At 45.5% G+C, this 20,217-nt stretch overlaps 2 protein-coding genes across 4 annotated transcripts in view; one reads left to right on the forward strand and one right to left on the reverse strand.

The window, feature by feature from the left end:
- The window catches only part of ARID3B (AT-rich interaction domain 3B), a 72,630-nt gene that overhangs the window by 44,821 nt on the left and 7,592 nt on the right, over positions 1 to 20,217 (reverse strand). Inside the window, exons 1-2 of one of the 2 annotated variants that reach the window (XM_059371838.1) lie at positions 10,157 to 10,287; positions 6,997 to 7,628 (exon numbers count right to left, since the gene is read on the reverse strand). In XM_059371838.1, the coding sequence (XP_059227821.1) occupies positions 6,997 to 7,551 (555 nt within the window). In that variant the 5' untranslated portion in view covers positions 7,552 to 7,628; positions 10,157 to 10,287. Of the gene's footprint in view, positions 1 to 6,996; positions 7,629 to 10,156; positions 10,288 to 20,217 lie in introns of those variants that run through there. The other variant, XM_059371837.1, reaches the window with a different exon arrangement.
- LOC131999174 (small ribosomal subunit protein eS4-like) lies at positions 10,463 to 15,688 on the forward strand. Of its 2 annotated transcripts, none has more exons than XM_059371839.1 (2): positions 10,463 to 10,613; positions 14,870 to 15,688. In XM_059371839.1, the coding sequence occupies exons 1-2, from the start codon at positions 10,478 to 10,480 to the stop codon at positions 15,661 to 15,663; spliced, it is 930 nt and encodes a 309-aa protein (XP_059227822.1). In that variant the 5' UTR covers positions 10,463 to 10,477; the 3' UTR covers positions 15,664 to 15,688. The 2 variants fall into 2 exon arrangements, with proteins under 2 accessions (XP_059227822.1, XP_059227823.1); XM_059371840.1 differs by having other exon boundaries at positions 10,522 to 10,613; positions 14,865 to 15,686.

A 20,217-nucleotide genomic window follows, 5' to 3' on the forward strand; every position in this document is an offset into this window, starting at 1 on the left:
AAAGCCTCTGCCTTCGGCTCAGGACATGTTCCCAGGGTCCTGGGATGGAGCCCCACATCAGGCTCTCTGCTCAGGCTCTCTCTCTCTTCCTCCTCTCTCTCTCTGCCTGCCTCTCTGCCTACTTGTGATCTCTGTTAAATAAATAAGTAAAATCTTTTTTAAAAAATTAAAAAAAAAATGGGGGAAATGATAAGACCTGGTGAAGACTGGACACCACCAGATGGAGTGATAGAGTAGGTGGTATGAGAGACAGTTAACTCTAAGGCTTCTGGTATGAACCACTAAATGGACAGAAATGTCCTTTACAGAGATGGAGAAATAAAGGAGGAAGTAATTGTAAGGGAGTTTAGGTTTGTATGTGTTAAACTTGAGATGCCAGTAAAATATCTGAGCGGGCTCGAACAATGCATACTGGAGCGAAAGCCTTGTGGATAGTATTTAAAACCATGAGACTGAACAGAATTGCCCGGGGAGGGAGATAAAGAGAAGACAGTTGGAGACTAAACCCTGGGGAACTTGGGGTTCTAGTGGTCAGGCAGAAGAGACAGAGAAAGGAAAATAAGGCAACGGAGGGGGTACAGAAAGCAAAGGAAGAGAATGTTTCAAGGAGAGGGGTCTACTGTATTCAATACCCCTGAGAAATCAAGTGAGGTGAGGGTAGGCGGGGCTCGGCCACATGGTGGTCACTGGGAGGCCTCACCAAGAGGAACGTCAGGAACATGCAAGAGTCAGAGTCTAGACTGAAGTGAGCTGAGGAGCGAGCTGGAGGTGACAAAGTGGCGGTAGAGAGTGCAGACAGTGCCTCTGAGAGGCTCCGCTGGGGGAACAACGGGAACTAACCCGGAAGGAGATGTGTCCACCAGGGAAAGTTTCTTAAAAAATGACTCCTAATTCCCTTGTAACAAATGACCCAAACAGATTTATGGATTAAAGGAGTCTTTTTGTTGTTGTTGTTGTTTTTAAATGTGGGAGACAGGGCATCTTGGTGGCTCAGGTCATGATCCTGGGGTCCTGGGATGGAGTCCCACACCGGGCTCTCTGATCAGCAGGGAGTCTGCTTCTCCCTCTGATCCTCCCCCACCTTTCATGCTCTCTGTCTCTCATTCTCTCTCTCAAATAAATAAAACCTTTAAAAAAAACATTAAAAATGTGGGAGACAGCAGAACATGTATGAAGGTGGAGCTTCAGAAGCCAGTGGGTCTGAAGAATCAGGGAAATAGGCCTTTCTCTGATGGAGCAAGTCCCTGAAAATTAGGAGGGGGATGGGATCTCAGATGTGTGTGGTGGGATCATGTTTGGTAAGAAGGGTAAGGACCTCAGTTAAGTCAAGACCATGTATTTATAGGAATCCAATGTAAATTCGGGGCGCCTGGTGGCTCAGTTGGTTAAGCATCTGCCTTTAGCTCAGGTTGTGACCTTGGGGTCCTGGCATCCAGCCCCACATCGGGCTCCAGTGGGGAGGAGCTCTGCTCCTCTTCCTGCTCATGTCCTCTCTCTCTCTCTCAAATAAATAATAAAATCTTTATAAAAAAAAAAAAAGAATTCATTGTAAATAAAGCTTAGTTCTACCTAAAGAAGAAACAAGCACATAGCCCTATTTTAACGTGGAAAGAAGCAGCTTTTAAAGTGTTGACTTAAAAAAAAAGGCAGTGGTTTCAGCTCACATAATCCTGAAATGTTTCAGAGAATTCTGGAAATAAGAGAGTTTGGTCACAGCTCTGCGAAACTTGAAGAGGAACTGTTTCAGAGCAGTGTCTAGGATTTATGGAGCATCTTACCTACAAAAGTAGTAAAGACTGAACAATTACCACTTCAAAAAGTATTTCAGCATTAACGCCAATCTGACTCAGCCTTTGTATGATGGTATAAATTTACAAAGATGTTTCATACTTGTACTCTTCCTCCACCTTGGTAACAACTTTACAGTTGCTCCCTGAGCACAGTGGGAGACTATGATTTCCATCCTCTGAGATACATGCAAGTACAGGTTCAGAGTGCCAGGTCAGGACACCTGTCCTGAGTACTATAGCGAGCAGACAGTGGAGCTAGGATCTAAATCCACATCTTCTGGCTCCAAAACCAATGTTGATTTAATAATTAAATCTGTTACTAATTAACACATTTGCTGAGGATTTATGCCTTAACTTTTTGGGGTTAATGTCTAAAAGGGCAACCAAGCTATGTCACAAATCACCACAGACATCTTAGACATCGTGGAATGCTATGCTGGAAGCACCATTGGTTGAGCCAAATGAGAGAGCACAAGTTCTAGGTCCCAATCCTCTCCTAAGTGACAGACTGGTCACCCAGGTGACTATGGGGAAAGACATGAACTCAAGATATTGAGTTCACAGATATTGAAAGCAGATGTGACGAAAACTCAAGGTTGCCAAACTCTTCAGTGACCAAGACTGAAATACAAAGGAACAGAGTCTAGGGCAGTGTCTGATGAAAGGATGGCATATGTTCTTTTTCTAATTACACAATGTACAGCTGGCTTTCTCAACACGGCACTACTGACATTTTGGATCAGGTAATTCTTTTGTTGTGGGGGCCTGTCCTGTGTGGGACAGGATGTTTACCAGTAGATCCTCTACTCACTACACGCCAGTAGCGTATCTCCCCCACCACAGTCTCAACAAGCAAACATGTCTCCTGACACTGCCAAACAACAGCTGGGAGCAGGGTGGGTAGCTGGGAGGGTGGGGAGATCAACCTCAACTCAGAACCACTGATTCGATTCCACCATAGAAGCTAAGGACATGCAAGACAGACCTACAAAGAAACTGAGGAAAGTTTATGACTTTATTTTTATTCAGGCAATAGTTCACACAATCTTTACAAAAAGCAACAAATGTTCCAAAGACATGGAATATGAACCAAGAAAAGTTGGACTAGCCCCAAGAAACGGCACCTTACTACTTAGAGAAACTCTTGCTAATAGATTCCAGAGGCCAAGCAGTCAGCCATCCTTCCTCCTTCCCACACTCAGTGACCGAGGAGACGCCCAAGTATGCAAAAAATCAAACATACACACTTTGGCTCTCCCATGCCTATCAAGCTATTGCTCATCTTTCTATTCTCTGGGAGGGAGTCTACACCCTTCTAAAAAGCTGGCTCCACTAAAAGGCTCAAGACAGACAAAGCCTGTATTGCCTGAACTATCCTCTTCCCAGGAGGACAGAAAACCACCCCTAACAGGCCAGCAACAACCCCCCACTTGGTTGTATGCTGACAGGGCTCTACTGATCTCCCTCGAGAGAAAGGACACTCAGTTCTTTGTCTGTTGCCTTGTTTTACAATTATTTACTCTGCCCATCGAAATCTGATGGGCTTTAGAATGCCTGGCTCGATGGCATTATCCATCTTCCCATCACTCTGGTGTCAGAGAACACTATACTCTGTCTTAACGATCCGGGCCTTAAGAAGCAATTATTTTCTAAGAGTTTCTTTAAAGAGAATCCATAAAATTACTTTGACTTCACATGTTCTAAGAAAGGGATTACAAAACAAAAGGTTATCTGTAGAGTCCTTAAGCTTTTTAAATTTTGCTTTTTGGTTGGCAGATGCCTGCTGACCTGCACCCACACCCTGCCCAAGTCTTACAAAATATTGAGAATTCCTATTAGTTGACCAAGCTATGTTAGCTATGCTGTAGACAAAATTAATGTTTTACTTTGATATATGAATGTCTGAAACAAAAACTTATTTTAAAATATCTGCAGCATAGGCTGCCTAGGTGGCTCAGTGGGTTAAGCATCTGCCTTTGGCTCAGGTTGTGATCCTGGGGTCTTAGGATTAAGCCCTGCATTGGGCTCCCTGCTCAGAGGGGAGTTTGCTTCTCCCTCTCCCCCCAGCTCATGCTCCTTCTCTCTCTCTCAAATAAACAAATACATATCTTTTAAAAAAAGGAAAAAAGAAAGTATCTGCAGCATAGCTAGGGCTGGGCATCTGGGCTTCATCTGACTCAGGATAGAGTGAAATTACTGCAACCCAAGACCCAATGAGACCCAATGCCCCTTAAGGTTTCCACACGGCTGCTACTTAGACTGTGAGTTCCTTAGTCCATGGGGCTCAGGCCTGGCCCAAAGAAGCTTCTGTAAAAGTCTGTTATATAAAAAAACAAAATGGACACCGCAACACACTGACAGTGAGATCATTTTGTATTACCTGCAGAAGATCGTTGTAACTGTTGCTGGAGCAAGGAATACTCCATTTCTGCTCTCTACAAGTTAACTGCATAAGAAACAAAAGACTGTCAACAATACAAAAGCTAGTTTCATGGTCTGTAATGGTTTCTACAGGCTCTCTCCAGGGGTATTTTTTCAGCCCCACTTCATACACACAACTTCAAAAAAAGGTTTTTTTAAAATCCCTAAGCATATTGTTTGCTCCTTTTTTTTTTTTTTTGAAGATTTTACTCATTCACTGAGAGTGTGAGAGAGCAGAGAACACAGGAGAGCACCAGCACGGGGAAGGGAGAAGAAGGGGAGAGGCAGACTGATAGGGGGCTGTATCCCCGGACCCTGGGATCATGACCTGAGTCCAAGGCAGATGCTTAACCGACTGAGGCACCTAGGAGCCCTTTATTTACTGCTTTAAAGATGGGATTAGACAAAGGAGGTGCACATAGGCCAAAGCGATTTTGTAAAACTAAATTCAAAAGGAAAAGGAGGGGCGCATCAGAGATTTCAAAGTCACCATTACCCAATGACCCCCTAACCCAGTTCTCAATCTCCAAATCCAAGGCAAAGGGGAATTTAGGGTGTGAGATTCGGTCTCAGCTCTGCTGGTGTTTATAAAACATTCTGGCAGGTGTTCTGCCAGGCAGTCTATAATTAGTGGGTACACCTCAGAAACTTAAAATGAACTCAAAGGGTTTCAGAAACCAGCAGCCAGCGCCTGAGCACTGAGCTGTGTAGTCATGGGGCCAACTCGCCCAGAACCCGGCGCTGGGTGCCTGCCACTGTGCACTCGAGTGTGTGTGCACACGCCGCTTCTGAAGAGTCTCTTTTTTCAAAGCTCTAATGGCTTGACCTCAACACCTGCTGCACTTCCTGAAGACAGACAGGCTCTGGAGCTCCACTTGTTCCTCGCACGCGGCTGCACTTTCTAGGAACGACCGCACACACGCAGAGGCTGGCCAGCTGCCAAGGCGGGGGCAGCCCAGCCGCCTCGGGCCTGAACTTTCCCAGTGCTGTCAGGGCGGGATCCCACTATGAGCTGACTCAGCGGCCGGCATGGAACTCTGCCAGCCACAAGGCAGCGCGGGGGCTGCAGGCAACTCACAGATGTTTTGCTAAACTAAAGCAATCAGCCAGGAGGCGGGTCTGGGCTGGCGGCCAGGCTGCTGCTGTCGTGGAAGCTGGGACTCTCCGATCCAAGTCCCAGCCCAGCCACTACCGCGGGGCAAGCCGAGGGAAAACCCCAGGGCACTTCAGCATCTTCTGCCTGCTTCTGAGCCCAGCCCGTCCCATCTGTGGGGCTGCAGCAGAGGATGGTGCTCTGAGCAGAGAGGAGCACAGGGAGCACGAAGACCGACCACACATTAGCTCAGTCAGACCACTCACCATCCCTGGGAGAGGCACACTTCATCATTTTCACTTCAGGGATGAAAGACTCATGCTCAGAGAGACTGACAGCCCTCCGGAAAGATCACAAGGGTAATAACTGGAAGAGATGGGAACTGAACCCCACTTTGCAAGCTCTGGAATCCACTGCAAATACCGCTGCGCTAAAACTCTGATCAACTACACAGGGCTCCTTTCTACAAAGACGCTGATTTTTCAGGCTCCAAAGGACCTTTCTTAGATGACTTCTCAGTCGCCCTGTGAAAACCCACAGCTCTTCACAACGGATTTCCAAAGAGCACCACTGGGCCACTGAAGAGCCTGTATTTATAGGAAGTATCCAGGTACTACCAGCTTTGTCATGAGCTCCCTGTCTCAGCATCAATGAGTCACTTAACCTGGAACAACCCATCAGCAGCACTCCCGGCTCTCTGTGTGAGGAAAAACTGCACAGCAGGTCAGAAAGGGAAAGAGCAATTAGAAACCAAAGGCCTGGTTAAGAACACAGATTCCTTAGGCTCCACCCCAATATAATTCTTTAAGACCTTAGAATCTGTATTTTTTAAAGCTCTCGGGAGGACTGTGATGCTCACCTATGTTTGAAAACCAATTAAGCTGGCCTTGGTTAAGCTGGGAATTTTGAGGTCTACCCCTTCCTCTTTCTTCTTCTTTTTTTTCTTTTAAAGATTTTATTTATTCATTTGACACAGAGAGATCACAAGTAGCCAGAGAGGCAAGCAGAGGGAGAGGGGGAAGCCGGCTCCCTGCCGAGCAGAGCGCCTGATGCAGGGCTCAATCCCAGGACCCTGGGATCATGACCTGCTGTCCCTGTTTCTCTCTTAAAGGCAGAGGCTTTAACCCACTGAGCCACCCAGGCGCCCCTACCCCTTCCTCTTTCAAAGGGGATGGTGTAAGGGTGAAGTGAAATGTCTGTAATGTTCTTTGTTGGAAAATATACACAACGCAAGCACTTCTTGTCAGCTATATGTAACTGCAAAACAACAAAACTGTCCTTAAAGAGCATGATCCTGGTTTAGCCTGGAGCTAAGGAACGGTCTTAGGCAAGATTGTTCTTTCACTAAAAGAACTGTAATTAGAGTCACACATTGCATTTTTAGATATCCCGCATAACACTGTTGCAACCTCATCCTTCCTTTAAAAAAAAAAAAAAAAAAAAGACTGTACTGACATTCTTTCACATCCCATTTGAAACAATCTATATTAGGACTAGTAACCTGCACATTTCAGTGCTGTAATCAAGAAAACAAGTATGAGAAAAGAAATTCAAAGTCTATTCATGGCTAGGCTGTCGGGTCACAGAGGTGGGGTGAGAAGGTGCGGACTGGCAGAGAAGCTGGCCCTGGCAGGACTCTTCTCGCCCAGCCTTTAGGAAGAACAAATGACCCCCTGCACCATGAAGACTGACCTGCTTGAGCTGCTCATCCAGATTCCAGCTCGGCTGCCCAGCTGTGGAGACCGAAGGTGGGGCCTTGGAAGCATCTTTGGTATGGTCTTCTTTAGCTTGCTGGCCACGCAGTGGGAGTGCTGGTGCTGGAAGCAGACCAGATCCAGGCACTGCTCTGGGGTCCTGGCGAGCCACTTTCTGCACATGGAAATACTTGGACGCGGCCTGGGCCTCTTTCTCAGCCACCTCTGCAACTTCATCATCCCCATCCTCATCTTCCAGACCTCCCTCCTCCTCCTCAGGCTCGGAGTTCACGTTGCTCTGTTCAAAAACTCGGGCCACGGCAGCGGCCGGTGGCCCTCTGGCCAGGGGGCCCAGGGTAGGGCTGCCAGATGGCCTCCCGGGGGGCGCAGAAAGGAGAGTCTGCTGTGCGACGAGCTTCTGGGCATACAAGAATGGGGCTTCTCTCATCTGCTGTCCCTGTTTCTCTCTGGCATCCATCTGCAGAGGCGCCAGTTGTGGGGCCTGCTGTGGCGGTGGCTGCCGCGGCTGCTTCTGTCGTGCCAGGGGCTCCATCGCTGCCTCAAGCTTCAGCCGCCGACTGGCATGGCTCTGAAGCTGGGGACAGCCTGGCCGGCACACTGGGTCTAAACCTTAAGTGATTAACAGAAACCACAAAGAAGAAGAAACAAGGGGGAAAAAAACAATAGTAAAACAGGTATTAAAAGACTTTCTTTTTTCTGGTAAAGGGTTGGTGTTCTGAACACTAAATATATGCTTCTAAAGCCCGGGTTCTAGGAGGAGGAAGGGTGGGGGGCAGGGAGGGGGAGTGGTAGGGAACAGTGTGAAGAACAGGATTTAAGAGAGGAAATGTGGGATGAGTCTCAACAATGGTGGACAGCTGTGGGTTTAAAAATCAGTACATCCTGATGGCATCTAGCCTGTGAACCTCTGTGTCCTGATCTTGACATTATCAAACGCTGGCCTCTTTATTACTGAAAAGGCAACCAGGTTTGCACTGCACAAAGGTTGTGAATATGAAAAATCACAATAATGAAGGAAAGAAGAGCCTGCCTACAAAAGAGAGAATGAGGCTTATGTTCCCAGGCCCATCAGAGAAAGAAAGTACCGTCCTAGCTAGACACAGAGCTATCAGGCAGACAGAATGAGTTCGCTCTTACAAAAGCAGAACACAGCAAACTGCTCTTAGGTTTAAACTTTTCAGATTTTCCCAGATCGAATTGCCGGCCTGCTTTTCAAGTAGGCTGAGCCCCGCTAACTGTACATTACGGCCTCAAAAAGAATCCAATTTCAACAACATGAAAGAAACATGCAAGGAGGCAAGAGTTTCAAATTGCAGTGGTCACTCAAAAAACAAACGGGGGGGGGATTCCTCTGGAGATTTTAAAGTTAATTAAACTGAAACAGATATCAATATTGTCTAAACAACAAGCTAATACCTCTTTTTCATAAACAGCCAAGTAAATCTCTTCACAGCCCTTTTCCTTCTGATTCACTTCTACTATGATAGTCTAGGACAAACGCAAACAGAAAAGGCTTTCAGGCCAAAAGTATTCTGGGGGCAGGTTTATCAGCATTCTTATACCAATCAGTCTCCAAACACAGCCCCCTTTCACACCCTCTTCCCACTCTAGCTCCTCCTTTCCCTTCCTCCTCTCCAGGGCTCCAGCCCCAACAAACCTTACTTGAGTTATGTTTCCTCAGCAAGTCTCCATAACTGAATGGATTACTATGCATGGGCAAATTTTAGGTGAACAGGACTTGCAACATGGTGTGCTATGTTGTCATCACCTGAAAGAAGCTCCACTGCACAGGTCGAGACTTGATATTTGCATTGTTTCAATGTTTTAGAACTGAGTATAAAGATTAAAAACACTACATGTCTTCAGCATCTTCAAAAATTCACGGGGAAGGAATCACATCCCCAGCAATAAAAACCGCTTGCATTTACTAATCTTTTAATGGGTAGGGAGAAAAGGTGCAATTTTAAATGCTAGGCAAAAAGTAAAGATAAAAATTCTCATTGTCTGTTCATCTGAGAAGCACTGCTTTTGCCTTTTGGAATCTGTGAAAGATTCAAATTCCAATTTGCCTCTTACTGCCTTTACTTCCTCTCTTGGCACTTGAGAAAGTGTGAGTTATGCCTGTCGCACTGCTTTCATTCTGCTTTAGCCCTTTTTATAGTGTAACATGAAAAGATTTACACCCACATTAAATCCAGCTGGCAAAAGTATTCATTTAGGATAGAAACAATTAGCGTAAAAAAAATGAAACAAAAGAATAAAGCAAATAATTCAGCGGTCATTTTAATTTTCCTTATAATCATTACAAGCAATCAATCACAAGAGGAATCATTTTTCAACTGAGTCCTGCCAGTCTTTGAACAACTGCTTCTTGTCCAGTGGCACCATCTTCTCAGTGTGCTGTCCCCAGCAGAGGGGGAGGCGTCTCACTGCCTCTTTAGTAAGATTGAGATGACTCAGTTCCACAACTCAATACACACACCCTCCCCCAAAAGAGCCCATCTACGCCGTCCCTAAGCCGAAAGATCCAAACAACAATGCCACTTGCCTACGGTTCGAAAACTTGTGTCTCAGAAATCTAAACCACTTCATCCCTTCACGCGGCCCCCTCCCCCATTTCCCCTAAAGTTCTCGGACCACCCTGCCCGGCGCAACGGGCTCCTTGAAGCTTTTAGCCCGGCCTCCCCTTCCATTCCCGCTACCTTCGCTCCGGGATCCCTCTGGCCCCGGTCCCCTTGAAGCCCCATACCTCCTTCCCGGTTACGCCAGCCCCCCCCCCCCCCCCCCCCCCTTTCGCGCCCCCCCCCCAGTCCCGCCTTATCACTTTTACCTCTATCAAGCCCTCCCAGCCAATCCGCTGGCTCTTCTTCGATCGCCCCAACCCCACCTACCCTCGCCCTCTCAGTTCCCGGGGGCCCTCACTCTTCCCATCTCTTTATCTCAAGTCACCCTAAGGGTTGCAGGGCGCTTCGGCTCTCCTCCCAGAGCTCTCACTTTTCCTCCGCGGGCCCCGTGCTCTGCCAGCCCGCGCCTTCGCGTCTCCCCCCCACACACCTGCCTCCCCTCCCCTCCGGCCCCTCCACCTGCTACAGCCCCCGCTCCCGCGCGACGGGGGAGCCGGGCCCCACGGGGCTTACCTGTGCAGGGCACTCCGGATCCGCCCGTGGGGGTGGCGGCGACTACTCAGGCCCCGGCGCAGCAGCCGCGTCTCGGACTCCTCCGCAGCCGGGGGCCACAGCCGGGGCGGGGCCCGCACCGGAAGCGGCGCCGCGGGGCCGAAGCCGTGAGCCCGGGGCGGGGTGGGGGCGGGGCCACATTGGACAGGGGGCGGGGACTAAGGCCGGAAGCGGCCAAAAAGGGACCGAGGGGCGGGGTCAAACGGAAGTGACTTCGAGGGACGGCCCCGCCCGATCGAGTCGTTGGCGGAAGCGGACTGACGCTGGCGGAAGTTTCCGCCAATGGGAAAGCGCGGACATCGCGGCGTTCCGGTGCGAGGACTTCCGCGCGGAGTTGGAAAGAGCCGGTCGGCGTCCACTCTTAGCCTGTTTTCTAGTTGCCGGGTTTGGTGTGGCGCAGCGTCCGGTTGGGAGGAAGGTAAATTAGGGACGAGGCGTGTCCGTGTTTTCTTCTGCTTCGGTCCCCTTCCCAGTTCACTGCTCTCATATCGCTCTTTCTCCGAGATTCCCGCTTCCAGATCAGTTTTCTCTGAACTTCTCCGACGGAGACCTGGCTGTCCCTCGAGGGTACTTCATCCCTTGGAGAATTAGTATTCTCACTCCTCAGGTTCAGGAGGTCGGGGAGCTATGTACCGAATGCGGCCACCTCTTGTAAAAACCCTTGCTTCTCCAACGCTTTTAAGATTTTGCCACCTGTTTAACCGCCTCTTCCAGATCGTCTTGCTTCGTCCAGCTCCTTGTCTTACTTTTATCCCCTCTAGCTTCCACCTTGATCATTTTAGTCAAACTGCCGGGTTACCGTCTGGGCCTCATCTCTAGCGACCCTTACATCAGCCTCCCAAATTTAAATAAAAACCTGGACCTTGTCACCAGAAACGTTATCGCGTCACAGATTACTAATTGGAACATCCTTCTGCCCAGTTACAGCCTGATGTCCTTTCAGCTTGACTGTTCAAGAACTTAACTTTTTTAAAACTTTAATTAATGGGGACTTTCAAAGGCTTAGAAGTACTTCTAATCCGTTGAAAGCCCCCATTAGTCCACATTCTTCACTACCCCCTCCTTTTAAAAAAATTTTTTTTTTTTTAATTTACTTGAGAGAGTGAGACAGCATGACCGAGGAGAAAGTCAGGGAGCCTGAAGTGGGACTTGATCGGGAGACTCCAGGATCATGACCTGAGCTGAAGGCAGTTGCTTAACCAACAGAGCCATCCAGGCGTCCTTCACTTCCCCTCTTAATGCATTTTAAATACGATGGTATTCCATTACAATCCTACTCTTACTCCTAAGCCTGCCCACCACTCTTTTCCCCACCTAAGTTTCCCCTCCTAGATGGACCAACATGCTTCTCCATGCCTGTATCTTGTAGAAAATTGTCTTGCTGAACAGACTGGCATCACTAAATTATTAATTTCAACCTTAAATGGGCTCTGAACAATGCCTGGAAATTTCATTGCAGTATTTTTCTAGTTAACTTGCTTTTCACTGTCTCTGCAAATCTGTAGCCCTACAGTTCCCATACACCTTCCCCTGATTATCTTACTGAATAAGTAACAGAAAAATGAGAATGCCCTATACTGCCCAAATACAGAAACACTAAATAAAAAGAATACATGCACCCCTATATTTGTTGCAGCATTATTTACAATAGCCAGATTATTATAAAAATAGCCTGAGTGTCCATCAATGGAGAATGTATAAAGAAGATGTGATATATACACAATGGATATTATTTAACCATAAAAAAGAATGAAATCTTGCCATTTGCAACACTTTGGATAGAATTAGAGTATAATGCTATGTGAAATAAGTCAGGCAAAGGAAGACAAATACCATATGATTTCACTCACATGTGGAACTTAATAAACAATAGGTGTCTGGGTGGCTCAGTCATTAACCATCCGCCTTCTGCTCAGGTCATGATCCTAGATTCCTGCTTCTCACTGCTTGTATTCCCTCTCTCACTGTCTCTCTCTGTCAAATAAAATCTAAACAAACAAACCAAAAAAACAACCAAAAACCAAACCAAAGCAAAAACCATAGAGAACAAACTAATGGTTACCATAGGGGAGGTGGGTGGGGAGATGGAAGATACAGATGATGGGGATTAAGGAGTGCATTTGAGCACTGGGTGATGTATAGAATTATGAAATCACTGTATTGTATACCCAAGACTAATATAATGCTGTATGATAACTATACTGAAATTAAAATGAAATAAATGTAGAATGTCCTAAGATCTAGAAATTAACATGTGTTCCCATTCTGTCTTTTCCTTCTATAACTTACTAAATAAAAAATATTCATTGAATTCTCTCTATATGCCAAGCAGGGCACCTGTTTAGGTGCTTGTTAAGCAGTGAACAAAGTCCTCATCCTAAAAGATTTTTCTAGTGTTGAGAGACAGAAAAATATATGTGTGCTATGACAAAAAACAAAGCAGAGTAGGGGTTAGACAATGGTGTCAGCTGCTATTTTAGATATTAGAGAGGGACTGATAAGTAGAAACTGGAATTGATTTGATGGGCTGAGCCATGTGGATATCTACGAAGGGAGTGTTCCAGACAGAGGACACAGCAGGTTCAAATTCTCTGAGGCACGAGCATGCTTGGCTTACTAACGGGATAGCAAAGAGACCCCTAGAGCTGAAACAGAGTGAGTGAGGGGGATGGTGACAGAAAAGACATCAGAGAGGTAGTTAGGGGCTCAATCCTGTGGGTCTTTTAGGCCATGGTGACAACTCTGGATTGTCAACACTGAAACCACTGGAGAGTTTTGAGCAGAAGAGTGGCCTGATTAGATCTAAATCTCTAAAAGGCTCAATCTAGCTGTTGTGTGCAGAACAGACTGCAGGGCAAGGGGAAAGAGTAGAAGCACTTGCCCTGGCAAAGGAAGATGGTGGCCTGAACTTGATGACAGCGGCGCAAGTATTAAGAAGTCAGATTCTAGGTCAATTATGAAAGTACAGCCTTGAGGATTTAATGATGGATGTGTAGGTTGAAGAAGAGAGTCGAGTCAAAGATGAAGCCAAGGTTTTGGCCTGAATAACTGGTAGAATAGTGAAACCATATACTCAGCTGGGGAATGTTGTCAGAAGCCGACCCCAGTGGGGTACTACTCAGCAATATAAAAGAATGAAATATTGATATACCCAACAACTTGGCATTATACCAACATAATAATAAAATCATTCTGCTGAATGAAAAAAGCTAATCTCAAAGTGACATTCTTGAGAAGATGAGCACTGTAGTGATGGAGAATGAGTCAGTGGTTGCCAGTAGTTAGGGGTAAAGGAGTGAGTATAAAGAAATAGCAAAATGGAGGGTTTGGGGAGATGGGACTCTTCTGAAACCCAGAGAACGATACAGCAAAATACAGTCAATTTTATTGTATGATAATTTTTTGTAAGCCAAACATTTCATGCATGCTGGAGTTTCCCTTCCCAGTTCCCAGGGCTCTCCCTCTAACCTCTTGCAGTATTGTATCATTCTATCAGTAGTCTATCAAGCTTTAGTTTCAACCATATTTGCTTTAAAACAAACAAACAAAAAATCTTTCCCTTGACCCCATATTCTATGACGAAAGGCTTATCTCACTATTCCCCTTTCCAGAAAAGTTTCTAGAATTACTATCCTCACCATAGCCCAAGTGATCTTATCTCTCCTTAACATGTTCTATGGTGTCCCGTTGCTCTTGGGATCAAGACTGAAATTTCTTCATGTGGCCTGCAGAGCCGTAGCCTTCCTCTTTGGTTTTAACTCTTTCCCTCGGGTACAGTAGTGGACCCAAGATGGCAGCCTTACTAGATGACCTCAGTCGTTAAAACAGAAAAGTCTCCTCCCGCCCCAGTGGAAATATGTTTAAACCCTGAGATAAATCACCCATTCAGTTTATAAGGAATATCATTCAATCTCTCTATTTTGGCTTCCATGATAGAATTGAACAGAATAGCCTTGGTATTTTCCAGCTTCTCCCCTCAAGAGATGTAGTCTCTCCTCCCTTTGAATCTAGGCTTAGCCATGTGACTTGCTTTGTTCTATGGAACATTAGCAAATCTGATACAAAGAGATTCTTTAAAAAGTGCTTACAAATGGTGGCTTGCTCTCTCTTGCTGCTGGGAACTCTTCTGCCACGTTGTGAAAAACTCACAGCTGACCTGATGGGTGAGGAGAGAAAGGATGTCAACACCTCATCTGACATCTAACCCATTGCCAGACATATGAGTGTGGCTCCTTAGACCAATTAGCCTGCCAAGCCCTGGACATGTGAGCCAGGCCACTGTAGACTAAGTCCAGCTATGCTGGCCCAGACCCAAAGAAACCCCCAGTAAACCCACAGACCAGTGAAAAATAATATTTATTGTTCTAAAGTTAAAGCAATAAATTTTGAGGTGGGTTAATTTTTCAGCAAAAGATAAATGACACCCAGGGTATTTCTTTGTATCTAATAGACTGGATTTAGTCGGATATACTTCTTGGAGCTGCTTAGCACCTAAAGAAGAGAGCCACCATACATCCCCTTCACGTGGCTAGTCTAGGTTATCTTATGTTGTCCCATCTGATTTCTCACTGTTTTGCTTATTTACAGCAGGGGTAATCTTACATGTCATGTCCGTTGTATTTCAACTTGTTCAGTAAAACTAATATCATTTGCCTCTTTTCGTTCCTAGCGCAGCCATGGCTCGTGGTCCCAAGAAACATCTGAAGCGTGTAGCAGCTCCAAAGCATTGGATGCTGGATAAACTGACGGGTGTGTTCGCTCCTCGCCCATCTACTGGTCCCCATAAGCTGAGAGAGTGTCTCCCTCTCATCATTTTCTTAAGGAACAGACTTAAGTATGCCCTAACAGGAGATGAAGTAAAGAAGATCTGTATGCAGCGTTTTATTAAGATTGATGGCAAGGTCCGAACTGATATAACATACCCTGCTGGTTTTATGGATGTCATCAGCATTGACAAGACCGGAGAGAATTTCCGTCTGATCTATGATACCAAGGGTCGCTTTGCTGTTCATCGGATTACACTCGATGAGGCCAAGTACAAGTTGTGCAAAGTGAGAAAGATCTTTGTGGGGACAAAAGGCATCCCCCATCTGGTGACTCACGATGCTCGCACCATCCGCTATCCTGATCCCCTCATCAAGGTCAATGACACCATTCAGATTGATTTGGAAACTGGAAAGATTACTGATTTCATCAAGTTTGACACTGGTAATCTGTGTATGGTGACTGGGGGTGCTAACCTGGGAAGAATTGGTGTGATCACCAACAGAGAGAGACACCCTGGTTCGTTTGATGTGGTTCACGTGAAAGATGCCAATGGCAACAGCTTTGCCACCCGACTCTCCAACATTTTTGTTATTGGCAAAGGCAACAAACCATGGATTTCTCTTCCCCGTGGAAAGGGTATCCGCCTCACCATTGCTGAAGAGAGAGACAAGAGACTGGCGGCCAAACAGAGCAGCGGGTAGAATGGTCCCTAGGTGACGTGATTGGAAGTCTTTATACCTAATTAAAGGTCATACAGCACGATAAAAAAAAAAAACAACAAAACTAATATCATTTGTGTAGTTTTCACTGATTTTATTGCTATTTATTTATTTATTAAATATTTTATTTATTTATTTGACAGAGAAAGAGACAGCGAGAGAGGTAACATAAACAGGGGGAGTGGGAGAGGGAGAACCAGGCTTCCTCCTGAGCAGGGAGCCCGATGTGGGGCTCTATCCCAGAGCCCTGGGATCATGACCTGAGCTTAAGGCAGATGCTTAATGACTGAGCCACCCGGGCGCCCCTATTGCTCATTTTTTTTTCTTTTTTTTAAACTAAAGGTTGAATTGTGTAAGTATGGAGTGTCATTTGTATGTATGTTTTGTCTTAAATTTAAACTTACATGTATAGGACATAAAAACTAAGAAACAACAGGGAAATGGTCATATTATAGAATAATCATGTAATTTAGTCATAACTAGTTAAGAGAAAGATGGCTTCCATTTGCGTTCATGATAGCCAGTATTAATTATTCATGTAATTGGGTCTGTCTCAATGAGATTTGACGTTTGAGCATGAATGAGTATCAGTTTGGGGACTCAAGAAACAAAAAATGTTTTCCCATTGAAATTACCGGTGATGACATTTTCAGCTTGCATTGGTTCCATGAGAGGTTTTGCAGGATTGACTAGCCTCGTAAGTCAGGAAAGGACTGTCCTGCAGTTACTAAACCTTTAATGCCATGGAAAATTAAAATGTGACCAGATGATTAGGGTTTCCTCTTATCCTGAGGTCAAGGTATAGCCTCAGGAGCCTCTCTGAGCATGTGTAAAGCCTCGCCGAGTAAATGTAGAGAAGGAATGTGACCATCCGGTGGGGTATAAAAGGTGGTGGATCAAGTCCACAGATTCCTGAAGGGACCTCTTCATGGAGCTGGAGGCACCCGTAATGTTGCCTGCGGCCTGACTGGTTTTTCACTGTGCTGCGTGTCTTCCCATGGAGCAGGGAGGGTAAGCCCGTCAGGCTGATGCTTCAGTCCTTTCTTCTACTGCCCTGTTCATATTTTGAATTAGGCAGTTGTTACTTGGTGTCTGATGACTTGAGTTACCTGACATGTGAGCTTCCACAAGCCCGTCAACCTGGGAAAACTGTCAGCACCCAACGGCTGAGACCCAAAGTTGAGCTTGAAGAATGCCTTCAAAGTTACAGGGACTCCCTTCTTCTGTAGCCAGCCTTCTTTTGCAGGTAGCTGCTCTCCTGCCACATTCCCTTTCGACCTACTCTCACTGCAAAGGTCCTTTCCAGCCTGTGGCTCTGGGATTGGCCAACGTCCTGATGGACTGCCTTGACTGTATGGTTCTGTCACTGAGGAACAGAACAAGTCAAACCTCTAAAGCAATTAACAAGTGACTCACTGATCCCAAAGTGACTTGCTTTTGACTCACCCTTAGATTGTCTCACTCTCCTTGATGGTTTATTGAAAGCTGTCTTTGCAAACTCCAGCCAGATTTCTCTGATGGCTCTCGCACTCAATGGTCCCGCAGACTGTCAGAGCAAAAGGCAGCAGAAGTGTTTCGAGCCATCTGTCCCAGAATGCAACATTGGGTCATAGGTCTATGCCTCTGGTCGGGGCTTTTTGGAAGCCATCTGGCTCCCCACCCAGTGGAGCTGTGATAAGCTCGACACTGTCAAGTGCTGGTGAGGCTAAGAGGAGAGGAAGTCTGAGTTGAAGCTGGGCTGGCAGTGAGCTTGGTTGGCTGGAAGAATCATGGAGCCAACCAGTTGCCATAATGTGTCCACAGACCCCTGCACATGCCCGGGGGCTTTATCTCCACCAAAAAAAAATATTTATTTCCAAGCACCAACACTGAATGTTGATTTATCAAGAACAGTAATATGCATTTTCTATTGATAAAGTTGGCCAGGATTCTTGTTCTCTCTGAACTAAAAAACAACAACAACACAACTGTCAATTTCAGGACTAAAGTATAGAGAATTTAGGACAGTAAGTATTTTGGAAACATGGGCTCAGAGGATGCGAAGTATCCTAAAGAAACTTCAGTGAAAAAGAAGCTTCCAAAAACGGGGTGGAGGAAAGGAGTTTCTCAAATATAGGGTGGGAAGCACTTGGCTTTGTGTGGCTTGAGGAGTTTGGGTGCCTGGCTCATCATATCTTTATTGTCCCCATGAATCACATGACACAGCCGTGTTCCCAGTGCCCGCTTACTGCTATCTTAGCCCTCATTCTTAGCTAAAGAAAACTGAGTATTGTATAAAGGGAGCCCCTGGTGTTTTATTAAGGTGAACCACATGCAGTGCCAGAGAGGTGGAAAGGGCTTATCTGTATCCCGTGCCTTCATTTACTACTTTATAGCAAGAGCATATGTTGAAAGCTTTGATTCAAACCAATCTTAACATAGGATTTTCACCTGCTGCAGTTGGGGGGCACCTGGGTGGCTCAGTGGGTTAAGCCACTGCCTTCGGCTTGGGTCATGATCTCAGGGTCCTGGGATCGAGTCCTGCATCGGGCTCTCTGCTCAGCAGGGAGCCTGCTTCCCTCTCTCTCTCTCTCTGCCTGCCTCTCTCTCCGTCTACTTGTGATCTCTCTCTGTCAAATAAATAAATAAAATCTTAAAACAACAACAACAACAACAAAAAACTGAGCTGGGGGCGCTCCTGGGTGGCTCAGTTGGTTAAGCATCAAACTTGTTCTCAGCTTAGGGCTTGGTTTCAGGGTCGTGAGTTCAAGCCCTCTGCATTAAAAAACAAAGAAAACCCAACTGAGCTGGGTTTTCAGGCTCTCCAACTGAAGTGAAAGTTTGATTTTATAATGCTTATAACTGCACTGAGATTATGCTGGAAGAGAATAGAGTGGTTCTAAAACTAACTGATCTAATAATAATATCCTCCTGACCAATTCCCTTCCATGCCACCCACACCCCCCTGAAAAGCAAACTACTGAGCTTAACTATGTGCTCATCAAGCAACCAGTCATTTCCTAATATGGACAGTTCAGCCATCCAGTTTCACTTCTGGAATTCAAGTGCTAGGAGAATGGCATTTACATTTGCATGCATTTTCTACAATTCTTTCTCACTCCCCAAAGCAGTCTCTGTGTCATTTGTTTTAACATCAATGACAACATTGACAATGACTGAATTTCCTGGACCTGTAATATGGGATCAGCCCTGACCCAATACAGTTGAATCCTAATTGTTTGATTGGAAACTCATGAACAGTCACAAAATTTGAGGCCTTTGTCCTTATGAAAAAGAAAAGTTATCTCCAAAATGGGTATAGCCATTAAAAACAATGAAGTCCATAATTTTTACTGACTTGGGAAGATGCCAGTGGTAGAATTCTAAAAGTAACTACCAAATTACAGAAAAATTTGTAAAATAAAAATTATTTCAAAAAAGAAAAAATTTGAATGATTTAATCTTTTGAAAAACAATTCCCATCTTAAAAATAAAGATAATTACGATGGATGCCCTAACCTCAGAGTCCAGTCTAACTTTGGTTGTCTTTGGTCATTAGGAAAAAAATGCTAGGGGTGCCTGCGTGGCTCAGTGGGTTAAGCCTCTGCCTTCAGCTCGGGTCGTGATCTCAGGGTCCTGGGATCGAGTCCTGCATCGGGCTCTCTGCTCAGCAGGGAGCCTGCATCCTCCTCTCTCTCTCTGCCTGCATCTCTACCTACTTGTGATCTCTGTCTGTCAAATAAATAAATAAAATCTTTTAAAAAAAGAAAAAAAATGCTATATTAAGGAAAAATCTATAGTACTTCTTAACTGATAGTTATTATGTGCTAAGTGCTTCACTTACCTTCTCATTTAATCCTCACAATAATGCCCATTTCACAGATGAGATAACATGCTCACCGGAGTTAAGTAACATGCCCAAAGTTATGTTATAGAGAGCAGGGCTGGGATTTGAAACCAGGGCTGTCTGACTGTAATTCATGCTGGTGACCACCATGCCACGTTCCTTCCAGTAGTGTCAGTATTTCACTTGTAACCATTTATTTTTTTAAAAGATTTTATTTATTTATTTGTCAGAGGGCGAGCGAGTGCACAAGCAGGCAGAGTGACAGGCAGAGGCAGAGGGAGAAGCAGGCTCCCTGCTGAGCAAGGAGCCCGATGCGGGACTCGATCCCAGGATCCTGGGATCATGACCTGAGCCAAAAGCAGTGGCTTAACCCATTGAGCCACCCAGGCATCCCTGAGTTTATTTTGTAATACATAATTTATCCTAGTGTGCCATAGAGAATCAGTAATGTCACATATTAGCTTTGCAATTTGGCTAAAAGAAGCTAAGTCCCACATCAGAGAGTAAAACTAGAGCATTCTGTACATGAGGCTGACCTGTATCTTGCATTTGCAGAGGACCAGCTGAACGTGAGCATGAGAGTGTCTAACAAAAGACCAGAAACAGCCTAAATGCCCATCAGTTGGGAACTGGTTAAATAAATAGTTAAATACACTATCAAGAAGTGAAAAAGAAAGTAAAGAAAAAATGAGGAAGTTTTTAATGGACTG

Source organism: Mustela nigripes, chromosome 13, assembly GCF_022355385.1.
Source record: "Mustela nigripes isolate SB6536 chromosome 13, MUSNIG.SB6536, whole genome shotgun sequence".
NCBI lineage: Eukaryota > Metazoa > Chordata > Mammalia > Carnivora > Mustelidae > Mustela > Mustela nigripes.

Bases quoted from the DNA above. Each gene is read 5' to 3' on its own strand.
- LOC131999174 (XM_059371839.1), top strand. From the start codon at position 10,478: ATGGGAAAGCGCGGACATCGCGGCGTTCCGGTGCGAGGACTTCCGCGC. The intron at 10,614-14,869 runs GTAAATTAGGGA...TTCCTAGCGCAG, and splicing joins AGCGTCCGGTTGGGAGGAAG to CCATGGCTCGTGGTCCCAAG.